Source organism: Chiroxiphia lanceolata, chromosome 4, assembly GCF_009829145.1.
Source record: "Chiroxiphia lanceolata isolate bChiLan1 chromosome 4, bChiLan1.pri, whole genome shotgun sequence".
Classification (NCBI taxonomy): Eukaryota; Metazoa; Chordata; class Aves; order Passeriformes; family Pipridae; genus Chiroxiphia; species Chiroxiphia lanceolata.
In genome coordinates, this window is record NC_045640.1 from 432,491 (window position 1) to 451,123 (window position 18,633).

Genomic DNA, 18,633 nt, shown 5'->3' on the forward strand with positions numbered 1-18,633 from the left:
CTGTACCCACATCTGAACCACCCCTGTACCCACATCTGAACCACCCCTGAACCACCCCTGAACCCACCGCTGAACCACCCCTGTACCCACACCTGTGCCACCCCTGAACCACCCCTGTTCCCACACTCACCTCTGAACCACCCCTTTAACTGCCCCCATTCCTGTACCTGCTCCCCCCCTCCTGCCCCAGCCCCTTTCCCCCCCAGCTCTCTCTCCCGGGCCCTGTGTGTTTGTGGGGGTCCAGCTGCAGCCCCCCCCCTTTTGGGGGGGTCGCCGGGCGGTCACAGACCCCCCGGGTCAGCGGTGCCGGCCGTGCCAGGGCCGCGGGGGGGGCTCGGGGCCGGCCCCGCACTGTCCCCTGCCCACCCCCCCCCCCGCACACACACGGGACCCCCCCGCGCCCCCCGCACGGACACGGCACACACGAGTGTCCCCCGCACCCCCTCCCCACGCACCCCCCGCACGGGCACGGCACACACGAGTGTCCCCCGCACCATCCCCCCCACGCACCCCCCGCAAATCCAGCCCCCCGTGCACCCCCTCCACGCACCCCCTATACACAGGCACCCCCGTTCCTGGGGGGGCCGCGGGCACACGGGGGGCTACGGGGAGGGGGCAGGGGCTGCACCCCAAAAATGAGCCTCCCCAGCACCCCCAAAGGGAATATTCCTGCATCCCCGAAGTCAGCCCCCCAGCCCCCCAAAACGAACCCCCCAGCACCCCCAAAGGGAATATTCCAGCATCCCGCAGGGAGCCCCCAGCACCCCCGAAGTCAGCCCCCCAGCACCCCAAACGAGCCCCCCAGCACCCCAAAATCCTCCCTGCAGGTCCAGTGCAGTCCAGTACCAACCCAGTGCAGCCCAGTCAGCCCACCCAGTACAGCCCAGTGTAGCCCAGTATGGCCCAGCACCAACCCAGTACGGCCCAGTACCAACCCAGTACGGCCCAGTACATCCCAAGGAAGCCCAGTACAGCCCAGTACCAACCCAGTACGGCCCAGTACATCCCAAGGAAGCCCAGTACAGCCCAGTGCCCGCCCAGTACAAACCCAGCACAGCCCACCCGGTACAGCCCAGTGCCTCCCAGTGCCTCCCAGCGCATCCCAGTGCAGTCCAGCCCACCCAGTCCCAACCCAGAACCCCCCAGTTTGGGCCCCCCCAGCCCGAGGGCAGGGAGGGCACTGAGGGTCCCCCCGGGGGGTGCCCGAGCTGTGGGGTGGGGCCGGGGTCCCTCTTTGGGGTCCCTGTGTGGGGGTGGGGGGGCCCCAACCCAGAGTGGGGGTCCCTATATGTGTGTTGGGGTTCCTTTGGAGGTGAAGGGGGTCCCCGGGTGGTTTCAGGGGGTCCCTAGAAAGGTTTGTGGGGGCACTTACTCAGTTTTGGGGGTCCCTATGGAGTTGGGGGTCCCTTTATGGTTTGGGGGGGATCCGTGTGAGGTTTGGGGGTTCCCGTGCGGTTTTGGGGTGACCCCATAGGGTTGGGGGTCCCCATATGTTTTAGGGGGTCCCTGTATGGTTTGGGGGTCCCTGTGCGATTTTAGGGTGTCTCCATATGGTTCAGGGTCCCCATATGTTTTAGGGGGTCCCTGGGTGGTTTGGGGGTTCCTGTACGGTTTGGGGGCATCTCTGTACAATTCGGGGGTGGGTGCCTGTACATTTTGGGGTCACCCCGAGTTTCGAGGTCCCCGCACAGTTCTGGGGTCCCTGTACATTTCGGGGTGTCTGCACGATTTGGGGGTGCGGGCACCTCCACGGTTTGGGGGTCCCTATACCCTGTGGGGGTCCCTGCATATTCCGGGGTCTCCCCCCCGCATTTCGGGTCCCTCCACAGTTTGCGGGTCCCTGTACACTTTGGGGGTCCCCCCCGCACATTTCCGGGTCCCCGCACATTTTAGGGGTCCCTGCACAGTCCGAGGGTCCCTGTACACTTTGGGGGTACCTGCACGTTCCAGGGGTCTCTGTATATTCCGGAGTTCCCTCCCCCCCGCAGATTTCGGGGTCCCTGTACACTTTATGGGTCCCTGCACATCCCGGGGTCTCTGTATATTTGGGGGGATCTCTCTGTATATTTGGGGTTCCCCTCTCACATTCCGAGGTCTCTGTACATTTTAGGGGGCCCTGTACACTTTGGGGGGCCCTGCACATCCCGGGGTTCCCTGTATATTTGGGGATCCCCCACATCCCGGGGTTCCCTGTATATTTGGGTCTCCCATATCCCAGGGGTCCCTGTATATTTGGGGGTCCCCCACATCCCGAGGTTCCCGGTATATCTGGGAGTCCCCCACATCCCGAGGTTCCCTGTATATTTGGGGGTCCCCCATATCTCAGAGGTTCCTGTATATTTGGGAGTCCCCCACATCCCGAGGTTCCCTGTATATTTGGGAGTCCCCCACATCCCAGGGGTCCCTGTATATTTGGGGATCCCCCACATCCCGGGGATCCCTGTATATTTGGGGATCCCCCACATCCCGGGGATCCCTGTATATTTAGGGATCCCCCACATCCCTGGGTTCCCGGTATATTTGGGGGTCCCCCCCATCCCGGGGTTCCCTGTATATTTGGGGATCCCCCACATCCCGGGTTTCCCGGTATATTTAGGGATCCCCCACATCCCTGGGTTCCCGGTATATTTGGGGGTCCCCCCCATCCCGGGGTTCCCTGTATATTTGGGGATCCCCCACATCCCGGGGATCCCTGTATATTTGGGGATCCCCCACATCCCGGGTTTCCCGGTATATTTAGGGATCCCCCACATCCCTGGGTTCCCTGTATATTTGGGGGTCCCCCACATCCCGGCGTTCCCTGTATATTTAGGGATCCCCCACATCCGTGGGTTTCCGGTATATTTAGGGATCCCCCACATCCGTGGTTTCCCTGTATATTTGGGGGTCCCCCCGTCCCTGCCGTCGCCGCCGTGCCCCGAGTCCTCCGCGCCTGCAGGGGGCGCTGTTGGCGGCCCGCCCAGCGCGGCCCCTCCGCTCGGTGGTTCCGGCGCCGCGTGTTCCCGGAGCGGGCCCGGGATTGCTCCGGGAGCGGCCCCGGGAGCGGCCCGGCCCGGCCCCGCCATGTGGTTCATGTACGCGCTCAGCTGGCTGTCCCTGCTCGTGCAGGTGGCCTTCGTCACCCTGGCCATCGGTGAGACCCCCGGCGGGCCGGCCCGCCCCGCGCCGTGTCGCGATATGTCGCGAGGGAGGCGCCGGGGAGGGGGCGGCCGGGGCTGGGGGAGCCGAGCTGGGCACGGGACCCCCTGGGAGTGCGGGGGACTGGGGGTCCCTGGGTGTTCCTGGGATTGGGGGTCCCTGGGTGCCCCCTCAGAGTGACCCTGAGGTTGGGGGTCCCTGGGTGTCCCTGAGCCCCGAGGTTTGGTGTCCGAGTGATTGGGGGTCCCTTGTGGTCCCCAGGAGTCCCGGAGATTTGGGGTCCCTGAGATTTGGGGGTTCCTGGGTGTCCCTGAGCCCCGAGGTTTGGTGTCCGAGTGATTGGGGGTCCCTTGTGGTCCCCGGGAGTCCCGGAGATTTGGGGTCCCTGAGATTTGGGGGTTCCTGGGGGTCCCTGGGTGTCCAAGGGACTGGGGATCACTTGGGTGTCCCAGAAACTGGGAGTCCCTGGGTGTCCCCAAGGGCCCCTGTGCTGTTTGGGGAGGGAGGGTCCCCCTTGTGCCCTCCCCCAGGCTGATCCCGGTGATCCCGGTACTGATCCCGGTGCTGATCCCGGTGATCCCGGTGCTGCTCCCGGTGTTCCCGCAGCGGCCGGGCTGTACTACCTGGCGGAGCTGATCGAGGAGTACACGGTGGTCACCAGGAGGATCATCAAGTACATGATCTGGGTGAGTCCCGGGGGGGGACCTTTGGGGGGACTTGGGGCTGAAATCCCCCCGGGAGGGCAGAGCAGCTGTGCCGTGGGATGGGGGGAAAAGCGCGTGGGAAGCTCCTGATTCCCAGAGGGAGGGTGGCAGGGGCTGCTGCCATCCCATCCCATCCCATCCCATCCCCCCTGGGGACAGGGGGGTGCTGCCCCACCCCTGGGTGACCCCTGTCCCACCTGCGGGGGAATCCGGGTGTGTCCCACCAGGAGCAGGGCGGGATTCCCACTGGGACCTTCTCCCAGGGTGGGAGGCACGTGGGGGATGTGGCACCAAAACCCACCGTGGCAGATCCCTGTGCCCCCCCCAGCTGACCCCAGCTGACCCCAGCTGACCCCGGCTGACCCCTGCTGACCCCAGCTGACCCCGGCTGACCCCAGCTGACCCCAGCTGACCCCGGCTGACCCCTGTCCCCGCAGTTCTCCTCGGCCGTGCTGGTGGGGCTGTACCTGTTCGAGCACTTCCCGGGGTTCCTGGTGGGCGTGGGGCTCTTCACCAACCTGGTGTACTTTGGATTGCTCCAGACCTTCCCCTTCATCGTCCTCACCTCCTCCAACTTCATCCTGTCCTGCGGTGAGGGGGCAATTCCCACCTGGGGCAGGGGGAACGGGGGGTGGGAGCGGGAGCTGGGGAGGGGGAGCCTCGTCCCCCCATCCCAGGGGGGCTCTGGGTCATCCCCGGGGGGCTCTGGGGGGCAGCAGAGCTTTGGGAATTGCTGTCCCTGCCCGGGAAGGACTTTGAGCCCCGGGTGGCACTTTAATGGCAGGTGCTGATGTGGCTGGGATCGATCTGGGCATGGGGGGTGTGGAGCTAGGAATGCCGGCCTTTCCTGGGAATACTGGGCTTTCCTGGGAATGCTGGGCTTCCTGGGCACCCTCTGCTTCCATTCAGACTGGTTTGGGTTGGGAGGGACCTTAAATCCCACCCAGGGACACCTCCCACTAACCCAGGCTGCTCCAAGTCCCGTCCAACCTGGTCTTGGACACTCCCAGGGATCCAGGGGCAGCCACAGCTTCTCTGGGCCTCCCCACCCTCCCAGCCAGCAATTCCTGCCCAATATCCCATTTAAATCTTCACTTTTCCAGTGGGAAGCCATTCCCTGTGTCCTGTCCCTCCCTCCCTTGTCCCCAGTCCCTCTCCAGCTCTCCTGGAGCCCCTTCAGGCCCTGCCAGGGGCTCTCAGCTCTCCCTGGAGCCTTCTCTTCTCCAGGGGAACCCCCCCAGCTCTCCCAGCCTGGCTCCAGAGCAGAGGGGCTCCAGAACCCTGGAATGGATCGGGTTGGGAGGGACCTCAAAGCCCATCCAGTGCCACCCCCGAGTTTGGGGGTCCCTGAGGCCTTGGAGTGTCCCCGAGTTTGGGGGTGGCTGCTCGCCCCATGGGGGGGGTTTACAAGTGTTTTAGGACGAGCAGGATTGGGGGTGTGGGGCTGTGGGAAGGGGCAGGGGGGGCTGTCCCCATTCCAGGGGCTGGGATTCTCCCGTGGGAGGTCCCTGACCCCCCGTCCCCCTGCAGTGCTGGTCGTGCTCAACCACTACCTGGCCTTCCAGTTCTTTGCTGAGGAGTTCTACCTGTTCTCTGAGGTGAGTCCTTGGGAAGGGGCTCAGCCCTGTTCTCCTGCTGCTCCTGGGAGGGAGGGAGGGAGGGAGGGAGGAAAATGCCAGTTTTTGGGTCAGCAGCTCCAGCACTTCCAGGGTTATTTTTGCAGCCCTTCTCTGGGGGTTCCTGAGCTTGTTCCCTCCCAGGTACCTGGGAAGCTGCAGGTTCTTCTTCCAGGTGTGGGTTTGGGGCTTTCCCAGCCAAATCCAAGCACAAATACAAGTTATTTCTTTTTTTATTATTATTTTTTTTTAAAAGAAGTTATTTTCTTATTTATCTTCCTATTTTTATTTTTTTTTCCAAAATCCTAAAAGCTAGGAAAAATAGAAAATAACATTATTTTATTTATTTATTTATTTATTTATTTATTTATTTATTTATTTATTTTACAATCTGACCCCAAATCACTTCCCTTTTGGAATTATTGCCCCTCCCTTCTGCATCTTTTGTGCTCTAGTTCCGTGTCCCATCCTCACACCCTTTGCCAAGGCAAAGACCCACGTTCCCCAAGGGGCTTCTTTGGGCCCCCCCCCCCCCAAATTGCTGCTGCTTGGTGCAAATTCTAAAAGCAAACTGAAAAAGTCACCAAGATAAATAAACCCCCATCTTTTTTTAAGGAAGTTTGACACTTTTAAGGAGGTTTAACACTTTTTTGGGGCTCGGGGAGGCTGGTTGGTGGCTCAGCACCTCGGGGCTCGTCTCCCCCTGAGGAAATATGGGAAAAAAGGGCGTTTTATGGTTAGAAGGAATGAGAACCCCGGGGCAGGAGGAGCCAGCCCAGCTCTTCCCTCTTCCTTTTATTCCCTGGAAGGCGTGGGGAGGATTTAATGACCTGCCTGTTTAATTGTGCTCCGCAGCAGTGGGAGCAGCAGAGCTCTGGGATCCCCTGCCCTTCCCCTGTCCCCGATCCTGGGGCAGGGCCGGCTCTGGGAGCTGCAGGGCAGGTCCCACCCCGTCCGTGTCGGGCTCCAGGTGGGAATTGGGGCTGCTCTGCCCACAGGTCCTGGCCTACTTCACCTTCTGCCTCTGGCTGATCCCCTTCGCCTTCTTCGTGTCGCTGTCGGCCGGGGAGAACGTCCTGCCCTCCACGGTGCAGCCCGGAGGTGAGGGGGGACAGGGGGGGGATAGGGGTGGGATAGGGTGGGATAGGGTGGGATAGGGTGGGACACGTGTGCCCCCTGCACCCCATTCCCTCCTGGGGCTGTGGGGAAGGTGGGCAGGGAATCCCGGCTCCGTCCTGCACCTCTTCAGCCCTGGGCTGATGGAATGGCTGGGCTGGGAAGGGACCTTAAAGCCCATCTGGTTCCAGCCCCAGGGACACTTCCCACTAGCCCAGGTTGCTCCAAGCCCTGTCCAGCTCGACCTTGGACACTCCCAGGGATCCAGGGGCAGCCACAGCTTCTCTGCCCAACCTGTGCCAGGGCCTCCCCACCCTCACAGCCAGGAATTCCTTCCCAATATCCCATCTAACCCTCTGGCACTGGGAAGCCATTCCCTGTGTCCTGTCCCTCCCTCCCTTGTCCCCAGTCCCTCTCCAGCTCTCCTGGAGCCCCTTCAGGCCCTGCCAGGGGCTCTCAGCTCTCCCTGGAGCCTTCCCATCTCCAGACTGAGCAATCCCAATTCTCCCAGCCTGGCTCCAGAGCAGAACTGTGGGATCCTGGAAATGTTTGGGTGGGAAGGGACCTTAAAGCCCATCCAGTTCCAACCCCAGGGACACCTCCCACTCTCCCGGGTTGCTCCAAGCCCCATCCCACCCTGCCCTGGGACACTCCCAGGGATGGAGCAGCCGCAGCATTCCTGGGTGCTGTCGCTTTCCCTGGATTCCCCCTGCATCCCAGGAAAGGGGGATCAGGCTCTGGGCTCCCTGCAGCAGGTGGAACACGGGGGTGGGCTGGGTGGGACGTCCCCCCGGGGTCCCGTGGCATTCCCAGGGAACGTCTGGCTGTGATTCCCTCCCTCCTCCCACAGACGACGTGGTGTCCAACTACTTCACCAAGGGGAAGAGAGGGAAGCGTTCTGGGATCCTGCTCATCTTCTCCTTCATCAAGGAGGCCATCCTGCCCAGCAGGCAGAAGATCTACTGAGCTGGGAGAGCGGGGACAGAGCCGGGACGGAGCCGGGACGGAGCCGGGACACCACAGACTGTGCCGAGGGCCCCACAGCTCAGCCAGCCCTCCCCCTGGCTCCCGAGGGGATTTCCCTGGGAATGGATGGACTGGGACACGCCTGGAGCTGCCAGACACACGGGGAGGGCTGGCACTGCCTCCTCCAGCTCTGCTGATCCCTCGGGAATGTGGCCCAGGAGGATCTCGGGCTCCGGCTGAGCTGAGCAGGGCCCGGCCCCGGGAAGTGTCACCTGTGGGAGTTCCCAGCCAGGTGTTTGTGCCTGGGGGGTTCTGGGGAGCAGCTCCCTCGGGATGGCACAGGACGGGCTCCAGCTTTCCCTGAGGTTTACACAGAGCCATTAATTAAAAAGAAAAGGAGGAATTGGAATAAATCCGGAGGATTCCGACGTTCCCGGGGAAGGGACGGCGAGGGCGGGACCTGTCCCTGCCCCCCTGGAAGGACCCAGCTGCTGGTTTGGTTTGGTTTTAGCGTTGGGAATTCCCGTTTTTCTCTCTGGTTTGGCCAGGACTGTCCAGGATGCTCCAGCTGCTGGGGAGCCGTTCATGGAAGTGAAGTCTCCGCTCCATGGGAATCTCCTCAGCTTCTCCCGGGCCTCTGCTGGGCATTCCCAGAGCTCTGAGCTCTCCAGGCCCCCCTCCTTTCCCAAAGGGAAAGATTCATACTGAGGAGGAGGTGAACCCTTTGTTCTCGTTCCCTGTAACCATAAAAATCCCCTTTTTTCCATGTTTTTGGCCACCTTCAGCCTGTACCAGGACGGGATCCCCCCACGCCAGCCGGGCACAGGAATTCCCGGGATCCACCAGGGCAGGAAAGCTTTGGGAGGAGCTTCTGAGGAAAATGGCTCCTGGGAGAAGTTTGCCCTGTTGGAGAGGCTGGATGTGGCAGCTCCTGAGCATTCCTGGAATCCTGGAATGGTTTGGGGGGGGAAGGGACCTTAAATCCCACCCAGGGACACCTTCCATAGGTGCTCCTTCCAGGGTGCTCCAAGCCTTGTCCAGCCTGGCCTTGGACACTCCCAGGGATGGAGTTGGTGCCATGGGAGGAATCTCCCTCTGTGCATAACAATTAATTTTGGAGATTTCAGGGAATAATACGTTGGAAAAGCTGCTGTCCAGTCCAGGGGCTGGAATTTTGCTCCAAGGTGGCAGGGTGAGGTTTTCTCCCTCTGAACCTGATGCAGGAGAGATGGAAAACTCCTGGAGAGCCGTGACAGGAGCCCAGGGCAGGATGGAGGGATGGACCAGGATGGAAAGGAGGAGGATCAGGAGCCTTCGTGTCCCTCCTGATCCCTTGTAATCCCCATTTTCCCGACCACTCAACCAGGAGCCAGGGTTGGTTACTTGTGTTTTTCCAGCTGCCAAGTCCATTTTTCCTGCCTGGATCACATTCAGGACACTCCTTTCCTGGAGCTGAACCAGATTTCAGGGAAGTTGTGTAACCCCATAAATGTTTAACGAGGGAAAGGAGAAGGAAAGGCCACAGGGAAGCAAAGACCAGGCTGGGATCCATCCCCTGCCCTGAGCAGGGAGGTTTGGGGTGAAACACACCCTCAGGAGCCCAACTTGGGCCAAAGCATCCCCCTGACACGCAGGGAACATGGGAAATTGGGGGGATAAGATGGAAAATCTCTGGTTATTCACCGGGACAAGGTAGGAGCGATCCAGGGGTTGGGAGGTGCTCCAGCTTCAAACAAGGTGGGAGTTACCACTTGGACAAAGTGTTTGATTGTTATTATGATTATGCCCCACCCCTGGAAGTGGTGCTCCATCCCTGGAAGTGTCCAAGGCCAGGTTGGACGGAGCTTGGAGCACCCTGGGCCGGGGGAAGGTGTCCCAGGGGGTGGAACCGGGTGAACTTTAAGGCCCCTTCCCACCCACATTCCATGGTTCCATTTGGGAGTCATGGATTAACACCCAGACAGCTGCTCTCCGAGGCGTCTCTGTCTGCTCCTGGCTCTCCCATCCCGTGGGATCATTGATTTTCATGGATGTTTGGAGGGAGTAATGAGGGGAGAGGAGCTCACTCGATACGGAGCGGGCACAGGGAAAGGGCAGGACGGGGGGGACTCTCCCTCCTTGGGCCCTGACATTTCCCTGGTGCTGAGCTGGGAGGGGAGGGAGAGGTGGGAGCAGGTGGGGCTGGGAATGGCCCCAAAAGCTGGATTGGGAGACGCTCAGGAAGCAGGAGAGGGGTCACCCCAGCCCCGGCCCCCCGAGCGCTCCCAGCCCCTCCCTGGGGCTCTGCCGCCTTTCCCAGCACCAGGGGCCTTGTCCAGGCAGGGGTGAGGCCTCTCCATGCCTGCTTCCCACAGGGCAGCGCTCCTGGAGGGTCCAGAGGGAGGAGGAGGAGCTGTGGAATCGGGGAGGTTACTCCACACCTTAAATATTTCAGTTCGACTCGAGAGGAGCAGGAAAAAAAAGGGATGGAAAAAGCCAAGTGCTGGAGTGTTGTGACAGCAGCGTGTCCTGGCTGTTCCCAGGGAATGGGGGGACCACGGATCCGTGGGAAGGGATCTGTCCCCTCCTTGGGGATGCTGGGAGCAGCCACAGTCCTGCCTGTCCCCAACTGCTCCAGCCCCCAAGGGAATAACTGATTTTAGGATCGTGTTGTGTTGGAGAAGGGCCACGGCCGGAGGGCAGGGATGGGGGGAGTTGGGGGAAGGAATTCCCTCCTGGGAGGGTGGGGAGGCCCTGGCACAGGTTGCCCAGACAGAGCTTGGGATAGTGGAAGGTGTCCCTGCTCATGGCAGGGGGTGGGACTGGGTGGGGTTTAAGGTCCCTCCCAACACAAACCAGTCTGGAATTCCATGAAAACCCATCTCCCGGGGACCCCAAGGCTTAAAACCAAGCGTGGGCTGAAGAGCATCATCCCTTCCCAGCCCGTGTCCTGCTCTGGTCCCACCAGGGCTCTTCAGGGCCTGTTGGCAGCAGCTCCAGCCCCATTCCCGGTCCCAGTCCCATTCCCAGTCCCATTCCCAGCCCCATTCCCAGCCCCATTCCCAGTCCCATTCCCAGCCCATTTCCAGTCCCATTCCCAGCCCCATTTCCGGTCCCATTCCCAGCCCCGTTCGCATTCCCAGTCCCATTCCCAGTCCCATTCCCAGTCCCATTCCCAACTCCATTCCCAGTCCCATTCCCAGCCCCATTCCCAGCCCCATTCCCAGCCTCGTTCCCATTCCCAGCCCCATTCCCAGTCCCATTCCCAGCCCCATTCCCAGCCCCATTCCCAGCCTTGTTCCCATTCCCAGTCCCATTCCCAGCCCCGTCCCACTGTCCCCCCCTCGGCCAGCACGCAGTGACAACGTGACACGCGGGGACACGGGGCCACCTCACTCTCATTGAAGCCCGGGAGGGTGGGAAGTGCTGGAGAACGAGGGCGGGAGGGGCTGAGGGGGCTTTGGCAGCGCCTTGGGAAGCTGCTCCTGCTCCTGCTCCTGCTCCTGCTCCTGCTCCTGCTGCTGCTCCTGCCCCTGCTGCTGCTCCTGCCCGGGGCTCCCGCTGCCTCCGGCCCGGCGGCTCGGGGGACGTGTCCTGGGGAGGCCACCACCCACCCGGGGCCTGAACGGGCCCCTGTCCCCGTCCCTGCCCTCCGGGGGACACCCGGCTGGGGCCGTGCCCGTGTTCCCTGGGGAGAGACGGAGGGAGAGGGGTGAGAGGGGCGGGGAGCCCGGGAGCGGTGACAGGAGGGGCCAGGGCTGGGTGTCACCCCTGCGCCGCTCCCCGGGGACATCCCCGCTCCAGGAGGGTCACCCAGCCCCACCCCTGCATCCCACCCTGCTCCGTACCGGGCTCTGGACCGCTCACAGCCCCGGCCTGCTCCTGGGCGGGGGGGCTGCGGGTGCCCACGGAGGTGTCCTTGGAGGTGCCCGTGGAAGTGCCCGTGGAGGTGCCCGCGGATGCATCCACGGCCCGGCGCCGCCGCTGCAGGATGGATTCCAGCTGCCGGTCCCGGCCCTTGGCGCTGCCCCGGCGCCCGCTGCACCTCCGGCTCGGCCTCCTCATGGCACCCTGGGACACGGCCGAGGGGCTGACGGGTCACACCGGGCACGGGGACCCCCCAGGGCAGTGGGAGAGGTGTCCCCCCGTGGGACGGGGCCGCTCACCAGGATTCCCTGCAGCTCCAGCACCGCGCTCCTCCTCTTCCCGGCCACCGGCTCCTGGGAGGGGAGGGACGGGGGGCTCATCCTGCTGCTCCCGCTCCTCCCTGGGGCTGCCGGTGCTTCCCAAGTCCGCCCCAGTCCTGCCCAGGGACATTGTTGGGACCCATCCCTGCCTACCTGGCCCAGGTGTGCCCTGTCCTTGGCTGGCCGCAGGACCACCCCGCTCCTGATCCGCTCCATCATCTCCTGCACGGCCCGAGCTCTGACATCCTGGGCTCTGACATCCTGGGCTCTGACATCCTGGGCTTTTAGGTTACCTGCACAGGTAACAACCACGCTGAGACCCCCCAAGCTCATGACAGACCCCCCCCAGCCCCCCCATGCCCGGGGTCCCTCCCTTGGCCGTGTCCCAGCATGGTCCCACTCTGCCAGGGCCATGTCCCCCCTGTGCTGGGTGGTACAGGGGTGCTGAGCACCCTCCTTTGGGGGGCGGGGTCTGCAGGGCACCCCGAACCCCAAATCGGCCTCTCCCACCCCGTCCTCCCCGTGCCCGAGGGTCCCCCGTCCCCGTGGCGCTGTGGGGCCCCCCCGGCACCGGGAGCCCCCCGGCACTTACTGTGCTGCCGCTTTGCCACCCCCTTCCTCAGCCTGATGGCGGCGAGGGGGCTGCAAGGGAGAGGGGGGTGAGAGCTGCCCCCGCACCCCAAACCCGTCAGCCGTACCCACTGCCCCCCAGAGAGGGGCGGCCGGACCCCCAGCACGGCCAGACACCCCCAGCCCCCAAAACCTGCTGGGGACTGACCCCCCCATCCTGCACCTCCCGCCGGGGGCGATGCCTGGACACGGCTCGGGGACAGCCCGGACAGAGCGGGACACAGATCGGGGACAGCCCGTCATGGCTCGGGGACAGCCCGGACAGAGCGGGACACAGCTCGGGGACAGCGTGTCATGGCTCGGGGACAGCCCGGACAGAGTGGGACACAGATCGGGGACAGCGTGTCATGGCTCGGGGACAGCTGAGGGACAGCCCGGGGACAGTTGAGGGACAGCACGGCTCAGGGACGGCTCAGGGACGGCTCAGGGACGGCTCAGGGACAGCTGAGGGACAGCCCGGCACGGCTCGGGGACAGTTCGGGGACAGCCGGGCACGGCTCGGGGACAGCCGAGGGGCGGGTGGGCCAAGGTTTGCCCCCATCCCGCGGTGTTCCCTGTGGCAGCCCCACGCCGGCAGCCCCCGGGGTTGCTGGGGCCGTGCCCGGGGTGTCACCTACTCCACGGGGACAGCGGGGCCCGGCGGTGGCAGCGGTGGGGGCGGCGGGGGCTCGGGGGTCCGGTGCTGTGGCGGAGGGTCCCGGGCCAGCTTCTCCCGCAGGGATCCCACTGGAATGGGGTGGGATTGGAACCGGTGACCCTCGGAGCCCGAGCCCACCCGGCCGCGGGCACCTCCGTCCTCCCTCCGCGCGGGGCAGAGCACCCACCTTCCTCCTCCAGCCCCCCCAGCCGCCCCTCAGCCTCCTCCAGCCTCCTCCTCAGCTCCAGCTTCTCCTCCTCCGCCTCCACCAGAGCTTCCCGGGCCCGATCCAGCTCCTCCGGCTCCGGCCGCGTCCGCAGCTGCTCCTCCAGCTCCTCCACCTGCGGGATGGGGGATCCCAGAGATGGGGGACCCCCGGGCCGACCCTGCCGGGGCGGGGATGTGCCACAGCCCCACAGATCGGCCACTTGGCAGGAACTTCAAGCGGCTTTTAGGACAAATCCCGCTGGGTGATGGAGCACCCGCAGCGTGTGGGGCAGCCCCACTATGGGACCCGAAATGCGCTGGGGGAAATCCATGGAAGAACCTCTCCAGGGTGGGCACAGGGAGCGGGGATGGAGGGGTCTGATCGCGGTCCCAGCCAGTTCCTGCACCCGGCGGACCCACCCCCCGCCCCAGGGCCGAGTTGGGAACCGGCCTTGCTCCCCACACCGTGTGCCCCCACCCCCGGGGACAACCCATCACCCCCGAGGACAGCCCTTCACCCCCGGGGACAGCCCCCCACCTCTGGGACAGCCCCCCACCCCCGGGGACAGCCCCCCACCCCCGGGGACAGCCCCTCACCCCCGGGGACAGCCCCCCACCTCTGGGACAGCCCCTCACCCCTGGGACAGCCCCCCACCCCTGAGGACAGCCCCCCACCCCTGGGACAGCCCCCCACCCCCGGGGACAGCCCTCCACCCCCGGACACAGCCCCTCACCCCCGGACACAGCCCCTCACCCGCTGCCGCTGCTCCCTCCTGGTCTCCTCCAGCTCCCGGCTGAGCCGCCCCAGCTCCTGCAGCGCGGCCCCCACCCGGGCCTCGGGCCCGTCCCGCAGCAGGATCGAGCTCTGCCTGTTCGCCTCCTTCTGCTGCACCAGCATCTGCCCGAGGGCCGGTTCAGCGAGGGACCGACCCCCGGACCACCGGAATGCGCTTTGGGGGCACCGGGGGCAACCCCCCCCGGCCTCATGCCAGGGTGGGTGCCCGGGAGAATCCCACCCAGCCCGGGATCCGGCGGTGGGATGAGCACTGAGGTGCCGAGGGATGCCGAGACAAGCCCCCCCCCCCTCTCCCACCCCCCGGGGGTGCCCCCCACCCCCCAGCACCGCCCGGGGTCTGCAGGCACCTCGTGGGCGAAGGCTTCGGCGTGGAGCCGCAGGTCCTGCTCCAGCTCCAGCTGCTCCAGCGCCTCCCAGTAATCCTGGGTGACGATCTGGGACACTGCAGGGGACAGCGGGGGTCGGGGGGGGCCGATGCCAGCACGGGGGGCCGGTGCCACCATGAACACCTCAGCACAGCCACCCCCGTGGGTGGGACACCCCCTCCCCGGTCATCCCCCCGCAGGTCCCGGCCTTTGGCTGCACCAGTTCGCCGGACGGGGCGGCACTGGTGGCACTGGGAGCTGCCAGGGGCTGGGCAGGGGCCGTGGGGACCCCGCTCACCTCTCTTGAAGGACCCGAGTGCCCGCTGGCTGGTGCCCAGGGCCGCCCGCAGGCGCTGCCGCTCCTCCTGCTCCAGCTCCAGCTGCGCCAGGACAAGACCCCCCCTCAGCCCCGGGTTCACTGGGGGGTCCCACCGTGCCCAGCCCACCCCCCCGGGACATCAGGGGCTGTAGAGGGGGGTCTTCCCTCCCAAACCCCTGCCCTGAGCTCAGCGAGGAGCCGCGGGGATGAGGAGGGGACGGGGAAGGAGGAGGAGGGGGGGGGTCCTGCCCGGCCGGGGGGCCCGGGAGGTACCTGGGAGGTACCTGGGAGGTACCTGGGAGGTACCTGGGCCTGCAGGTGCTGGTTCTGCCTCTGCAGCTCCTGGACCTGCCCCGTGAGCTCCTCCTGCTGCTCCAGGAGCCGGGAGAGCCGTTCCTGCAGCTCTGGGAGCAAAGGGGGGAGCGAGGGGTGGGAAAGGGGGGAGCGAGGGGTGGCAGAGGGGAGTGCAGCCCCCCTCGAGCCAGACTCAGTCCCCAGGTCCCCCCTGTCCCTGCTGTGTCACCAGGGGCCCTGCTGGAAGCTGGATCTGGGAGGTGGCCGGAGGGGAGGACGTGTGGCAACGGGGGTGGGACCCCTGGGACCCCTGGGACTGTGCTCAGCACCCCGAGCACCCCAAGGGTGACCCCAAGGGTGACCCCAAGGGTGAGCCCAGGGGTGGAGTCAGAGGATCTCCTGCACATGGAAGGTTCAGAGGGAATGGGGTGACCCCAGGGGTCCGTCCCCGCAGAAGGGCACCTCTGCCAGGGGTGCAGCCCCTCGAGGGGAGCTCCCCCAGCCCCCTCGGCTCCCACAGGCTGCAAACAGCCGGAATCGCTGACGTGGGAAAACAGGATGGGAAAGGGGAAGCGGGGGCAGCTGCGCTTTCCCTTCGCCGTTCGCGGCTCATTTCGGTCTCGCTTTCGCCTGGTTTAACCCCGGACAGGGCTCAGGCACAGCCCAAACCGCGGCTGAGCCGGGCTTAGGGGACATTGCGGGTCGGGGACCCCTGGGACGGGATGGGCTGGGCCGGGACCCCCCCGGCTCACCTGGGAGCTGCTGCCCGGAGCGCGGGGCAGGGTCGGGGTCCTCCTCCGCGGTCACCCCCTCGGGTGGCATCTCCTCGGGTGTCCCCTCCTCGGGTGTCCCCTCCTCGGGTGTCCCCTCCTGGGCCGCCCCGAGCGGGCTGAGCCGCCTCGGCCGCGCCTTCTCCTGCTGCCCCTGAGGGGGAGAGAGACCCCCCGTCCCAGGATCGGGGTTTCCAGAGCACCCCCCGAGCCCGCCGTGCAGGGGGGATGCCCTGGCACCCCTGTGCCCTCGAGGGGAGGGTGGTGGGGTGGTTGCCCCCCCTACCTGTGCCACAAAGGCCTGGACTCGCTGCCGGCACAGCTGCTCCAGCTCCACCTCCGCCTCCAGTGCCTCCAGCTCTGCCAGCAGTGCCTGCGATGCTGCCGGGGGCACACGGGGGTTTGGGTGCCCTCCAGGCCCCCAGTGCGGGTCCTGCCCACAGCCCCCCACACCCAGTGGCTGGCAGAGCCCAGCCAGGTCACCCAGGAGCAGGGCTGGCACCCGACTCCGTGCCAGGGCAGGGATTTTCCCACTGGCACCGTCACTGTCAGGGTCTGTGAGGGGCTGCAGCTGCCCCGAGACCCCCACAGGGATGTGCCAGGGTGGGGCACAGAGATGGGACACAGGGGTGGGACACAGGGATGGGACACAGGGATGTGCCAGGGTGGGACACAGGGGTGGGACAGAGGAGTGGGACACTGGGGTGGGACGCAGAGATGGGACACAGGGGTGGGGCACAGGGGTGGGACAGACGAGTGGGACACTGGGGTGGGACACAGGGGTGGGACAGGGCTCACCTTCCTCGAGCTGTGCCAGCCGCCCCTCGGCATTGCCCAGCTCCGGGTCGAGGAGTGGGTGCAGCTGGGGGAGAAACGGGCATGAGGAACTGGGTTGGCACAGCATTCCATTGGCACAGCATTCCATTGGCACAGCATTCCATTGGCACAGCATTCCATAGGCCTAGCTTGGCCTTGGCAGGGTATTGCATTGGCACAGCACGGCTTTGGCATGGCGTGGAAACGACGCGGCACCGCATGGCACTGGGGTGGCACTCCATTGGCACAGCATTGATTGGCAGGGCACTGTTTTGGCACGGCAGTGACACAGCATTCCATTGGCATGGCAGTGCCTTGGGATGGCGTTGGCACGGCCCTGCTTTGGCGTGGCATGGCACTGGCACAGCATTCCGTTGTCACAGCGTTCCATTGGCACAACATTCCACTGGCACAGTGTTCCACTGGCACAGCGTTCCATTTGCATGGTCCTATGTCGCCATAGCATTCCATCGGCAGGGCATTGCGTTGGCAGAGCAGGGAAGGGAGCAGGCGAGACCTTCCATTGGCACGGCATTCCATTGGCATTCCACTGGCATTCCACTGGCATTCCATTGCCACAGGCGCTGCCAGGTCTCTGGATGAGCCCCGAGCCACCCGGACGCTGCCAGTGCTGGGGACGCTGTGCCTGTGCCACCCCCGGGGATGCTGTGTCTGTGCCACCCCCGGGGACCTTGTGTCTGTGCCACCCCCGGGCTCAGCCCCCGGAGCCGGGACACCCAGCCGGGATGGGGGGGACCCGGGGGACACCCGCCCTTCACCCCCCTCGAGTTATGGGGGCGGGAGGGGGAAATCCAACAGAAAACGATTCTGGAAGCGATACCTGTCCCGTAGCTGTCTCTGCATCCTCCTCTTCCTCCTCCTCCTCTGCGCTGCTCCCGGACTCCAGGATGGCTGCAGGGAACCGGCCCAGGGGTGTGGGGGGAGACGGGGGGCGAGGGGGGTGACACGGGGGCCAGGGGGGTGACACGGGGGCCTGGCCGGTCCCCGGCAGCCCTGGGTGTCCCCGCGGGGCGCTGGGGTGAAGGATCTGGGGGAGGGGATGCTGTGAGACCCCCCCACGTACTGGGGGAAGCGGCCCCGGGGACAGTCACAGGGGGGCCGGGGGTCCCCGATGCTGGGCCTGGGGACAGCCCTTGTCTCCAAGCGTTCCGGGGTCCTCGCGGTACGGGGGAATTTGGGGGGGGGGCTGTTTACCCGGCTCCCCCCAGGCAGCTCCCAGAGGGGCTGAGGCGCATCCCGGCCTCCCACCCTTCCCGGAATCCCCAATCGGGTGGGGCATGAGCTCTGGAATGTAAATCCCACCCGTCTCCTTCGCTTCCTTCCTCCCCCCCCCCCCACTTTGTAATCCACCCCCCTCCCCACCCCGGACCTCACACCCCCCGTGGGACCCGCGGTGCTGTGAGTGAAGACCCCCAGGACCCTCCGCTGGGGAGAGAAAATCCCCCTCCAGCCCCAGTTCTGGGCTGGTCTCACTCCCTGCAAACCCTCTCCCACTGGAGAGAACTGGGAACCTTCTGGAGGCCACGGTGGTGGCCACAGGGACAGACAGGCAGGCAGACAGACAGACAGACCCCCGGACACGCCTGAGCCCCCCCCCCGATCTCCCGAGGCCGGACCTTACCTGCGAGGGGCCCCCCGAGCCCTTGCCTGGCCCCGGCCATGGTGGGGGCTGCGGCCCCGACCCCACAGAGCGGGGGGAGCTGCCCCTGCCCCTGCCCCTGCCCCGGCTCTGCCACCTCCTCTCGCCGCTGCAGGGAAGTGAAACCGCCCCCTGACTCCCCCGGGAGGGGGGACCCCGATCCGGGCAGGGGGGAACCGAAACCTGCCCCGCCCCAGCCGCGGGTGCTCGGGCTGGGGAGGTGCTGGGACCCTGCCCAGGGAGCTCTGCGGGACCCTCATGGCATGGGCACCCCCCAGGGCACCCAAAATATGGAAATGGGGGGGTTTGAGGAGATGCAGCTCAGTGGGGGGATGTGTGTGGCTGCCTGTACCTCTGCCTGCACCTCTGCTTGCACCCCTGCCTGCATTGGGCAGCACAGACTGGGCAGGGGCTGCTGCTCCACAGAGCACCC

General features: G+C 65.4%; 2 protein-coding genes and 1 long non-coding RNA gene across 4 annotated transcripts; 2 read left to right on the plus strand and 1 right to left on the minus strand.

The window, feature by feature from the left end:
• The first annotated feature begins 2,975 nt into the window (after nucleotides 1-2,975).
• TEX261 (testis expressed 261) lies at nucleotides 2,976-8,303 on the plus strand. Its single transcript, XM_032686835.1, has 6 exons — nucleotides 2,976-3,133; nucleotides 3,745-3,824; nucleotides 4,280-4,433; nucleotides 5,373-5,440; nucleotides 6,457-6,559; nucleotides 7,425-8,303. Exons 1-6 carry the CDS (start codon nucleotides 3,064-3,066, stop codon nucleotides 7,538-7,540), a joined length of 591 nt encoding a protein of 196 aa, XP_032542726.1. The 5' UTR covers nucleotides 2,976-3,063; the 3' UTR covers nucleotides 7,541-8,303.
• Nucleotides 8,304-8,531: 228 nt separating this feature from the next.
• LOC116786325 lies at nucleotides 8,532-10,189 on the plus strand. Of its 2 annotated transcripts, none has more exons than XR_004356880.1 (2): nucleotides 8,532-9,583; nucleotides 9,895-10,189. It is a non-coding gene; the product is annotated as an uncharacterized LOC116786325 (long non-coding RNA). The 2 variants fall into 2 exon arrangements; XR_004356881.1 differs by having other exon boundaries at nucleotides 8,532-9,232.
• Nucleotides 10,190-10,917: 728 nt separating this feature from the next.
• LOC116785614 (shootin-1-like) lies at nucleotides 10,918-16,806 on the minus strand. Its single transcript, XM_032685441.1, has 15 exons — nucleotides 16,523-16,806; nucleotides 16,011-16,105; nucleotides 15,707-15,878; nucleotides 14,967-15,064; nucleotides 14,640-14,721; nucleotides 14,324-14,418; nucleotides 13,935-14,078; nucleotides 13,161-13,314; nucleotides 12,954-13,062; nucleotides 12,299-12,348; nucleotides 11,860-11,999; nucleotides 11,686-11,739; nucleotides 11,368-11,590; nucleotides 11,051-11,207; nucleotides 10,918-10,945 (listed from the first exon to the last, which is right to left on the minus strand). Exons 1-15 carry the CDS (start codon nucleotides 16,674-16,676, stop codon nucleotides 10,918-10,920), a joined length of 1,755 nt encoding a protein of 584 aa, XP_032541332.1. The 5' UTR covers nucleotides 16,677-16,806.
• Nucleotides 16,807-18,633: the final 1,827 nt, after the last annotated feature.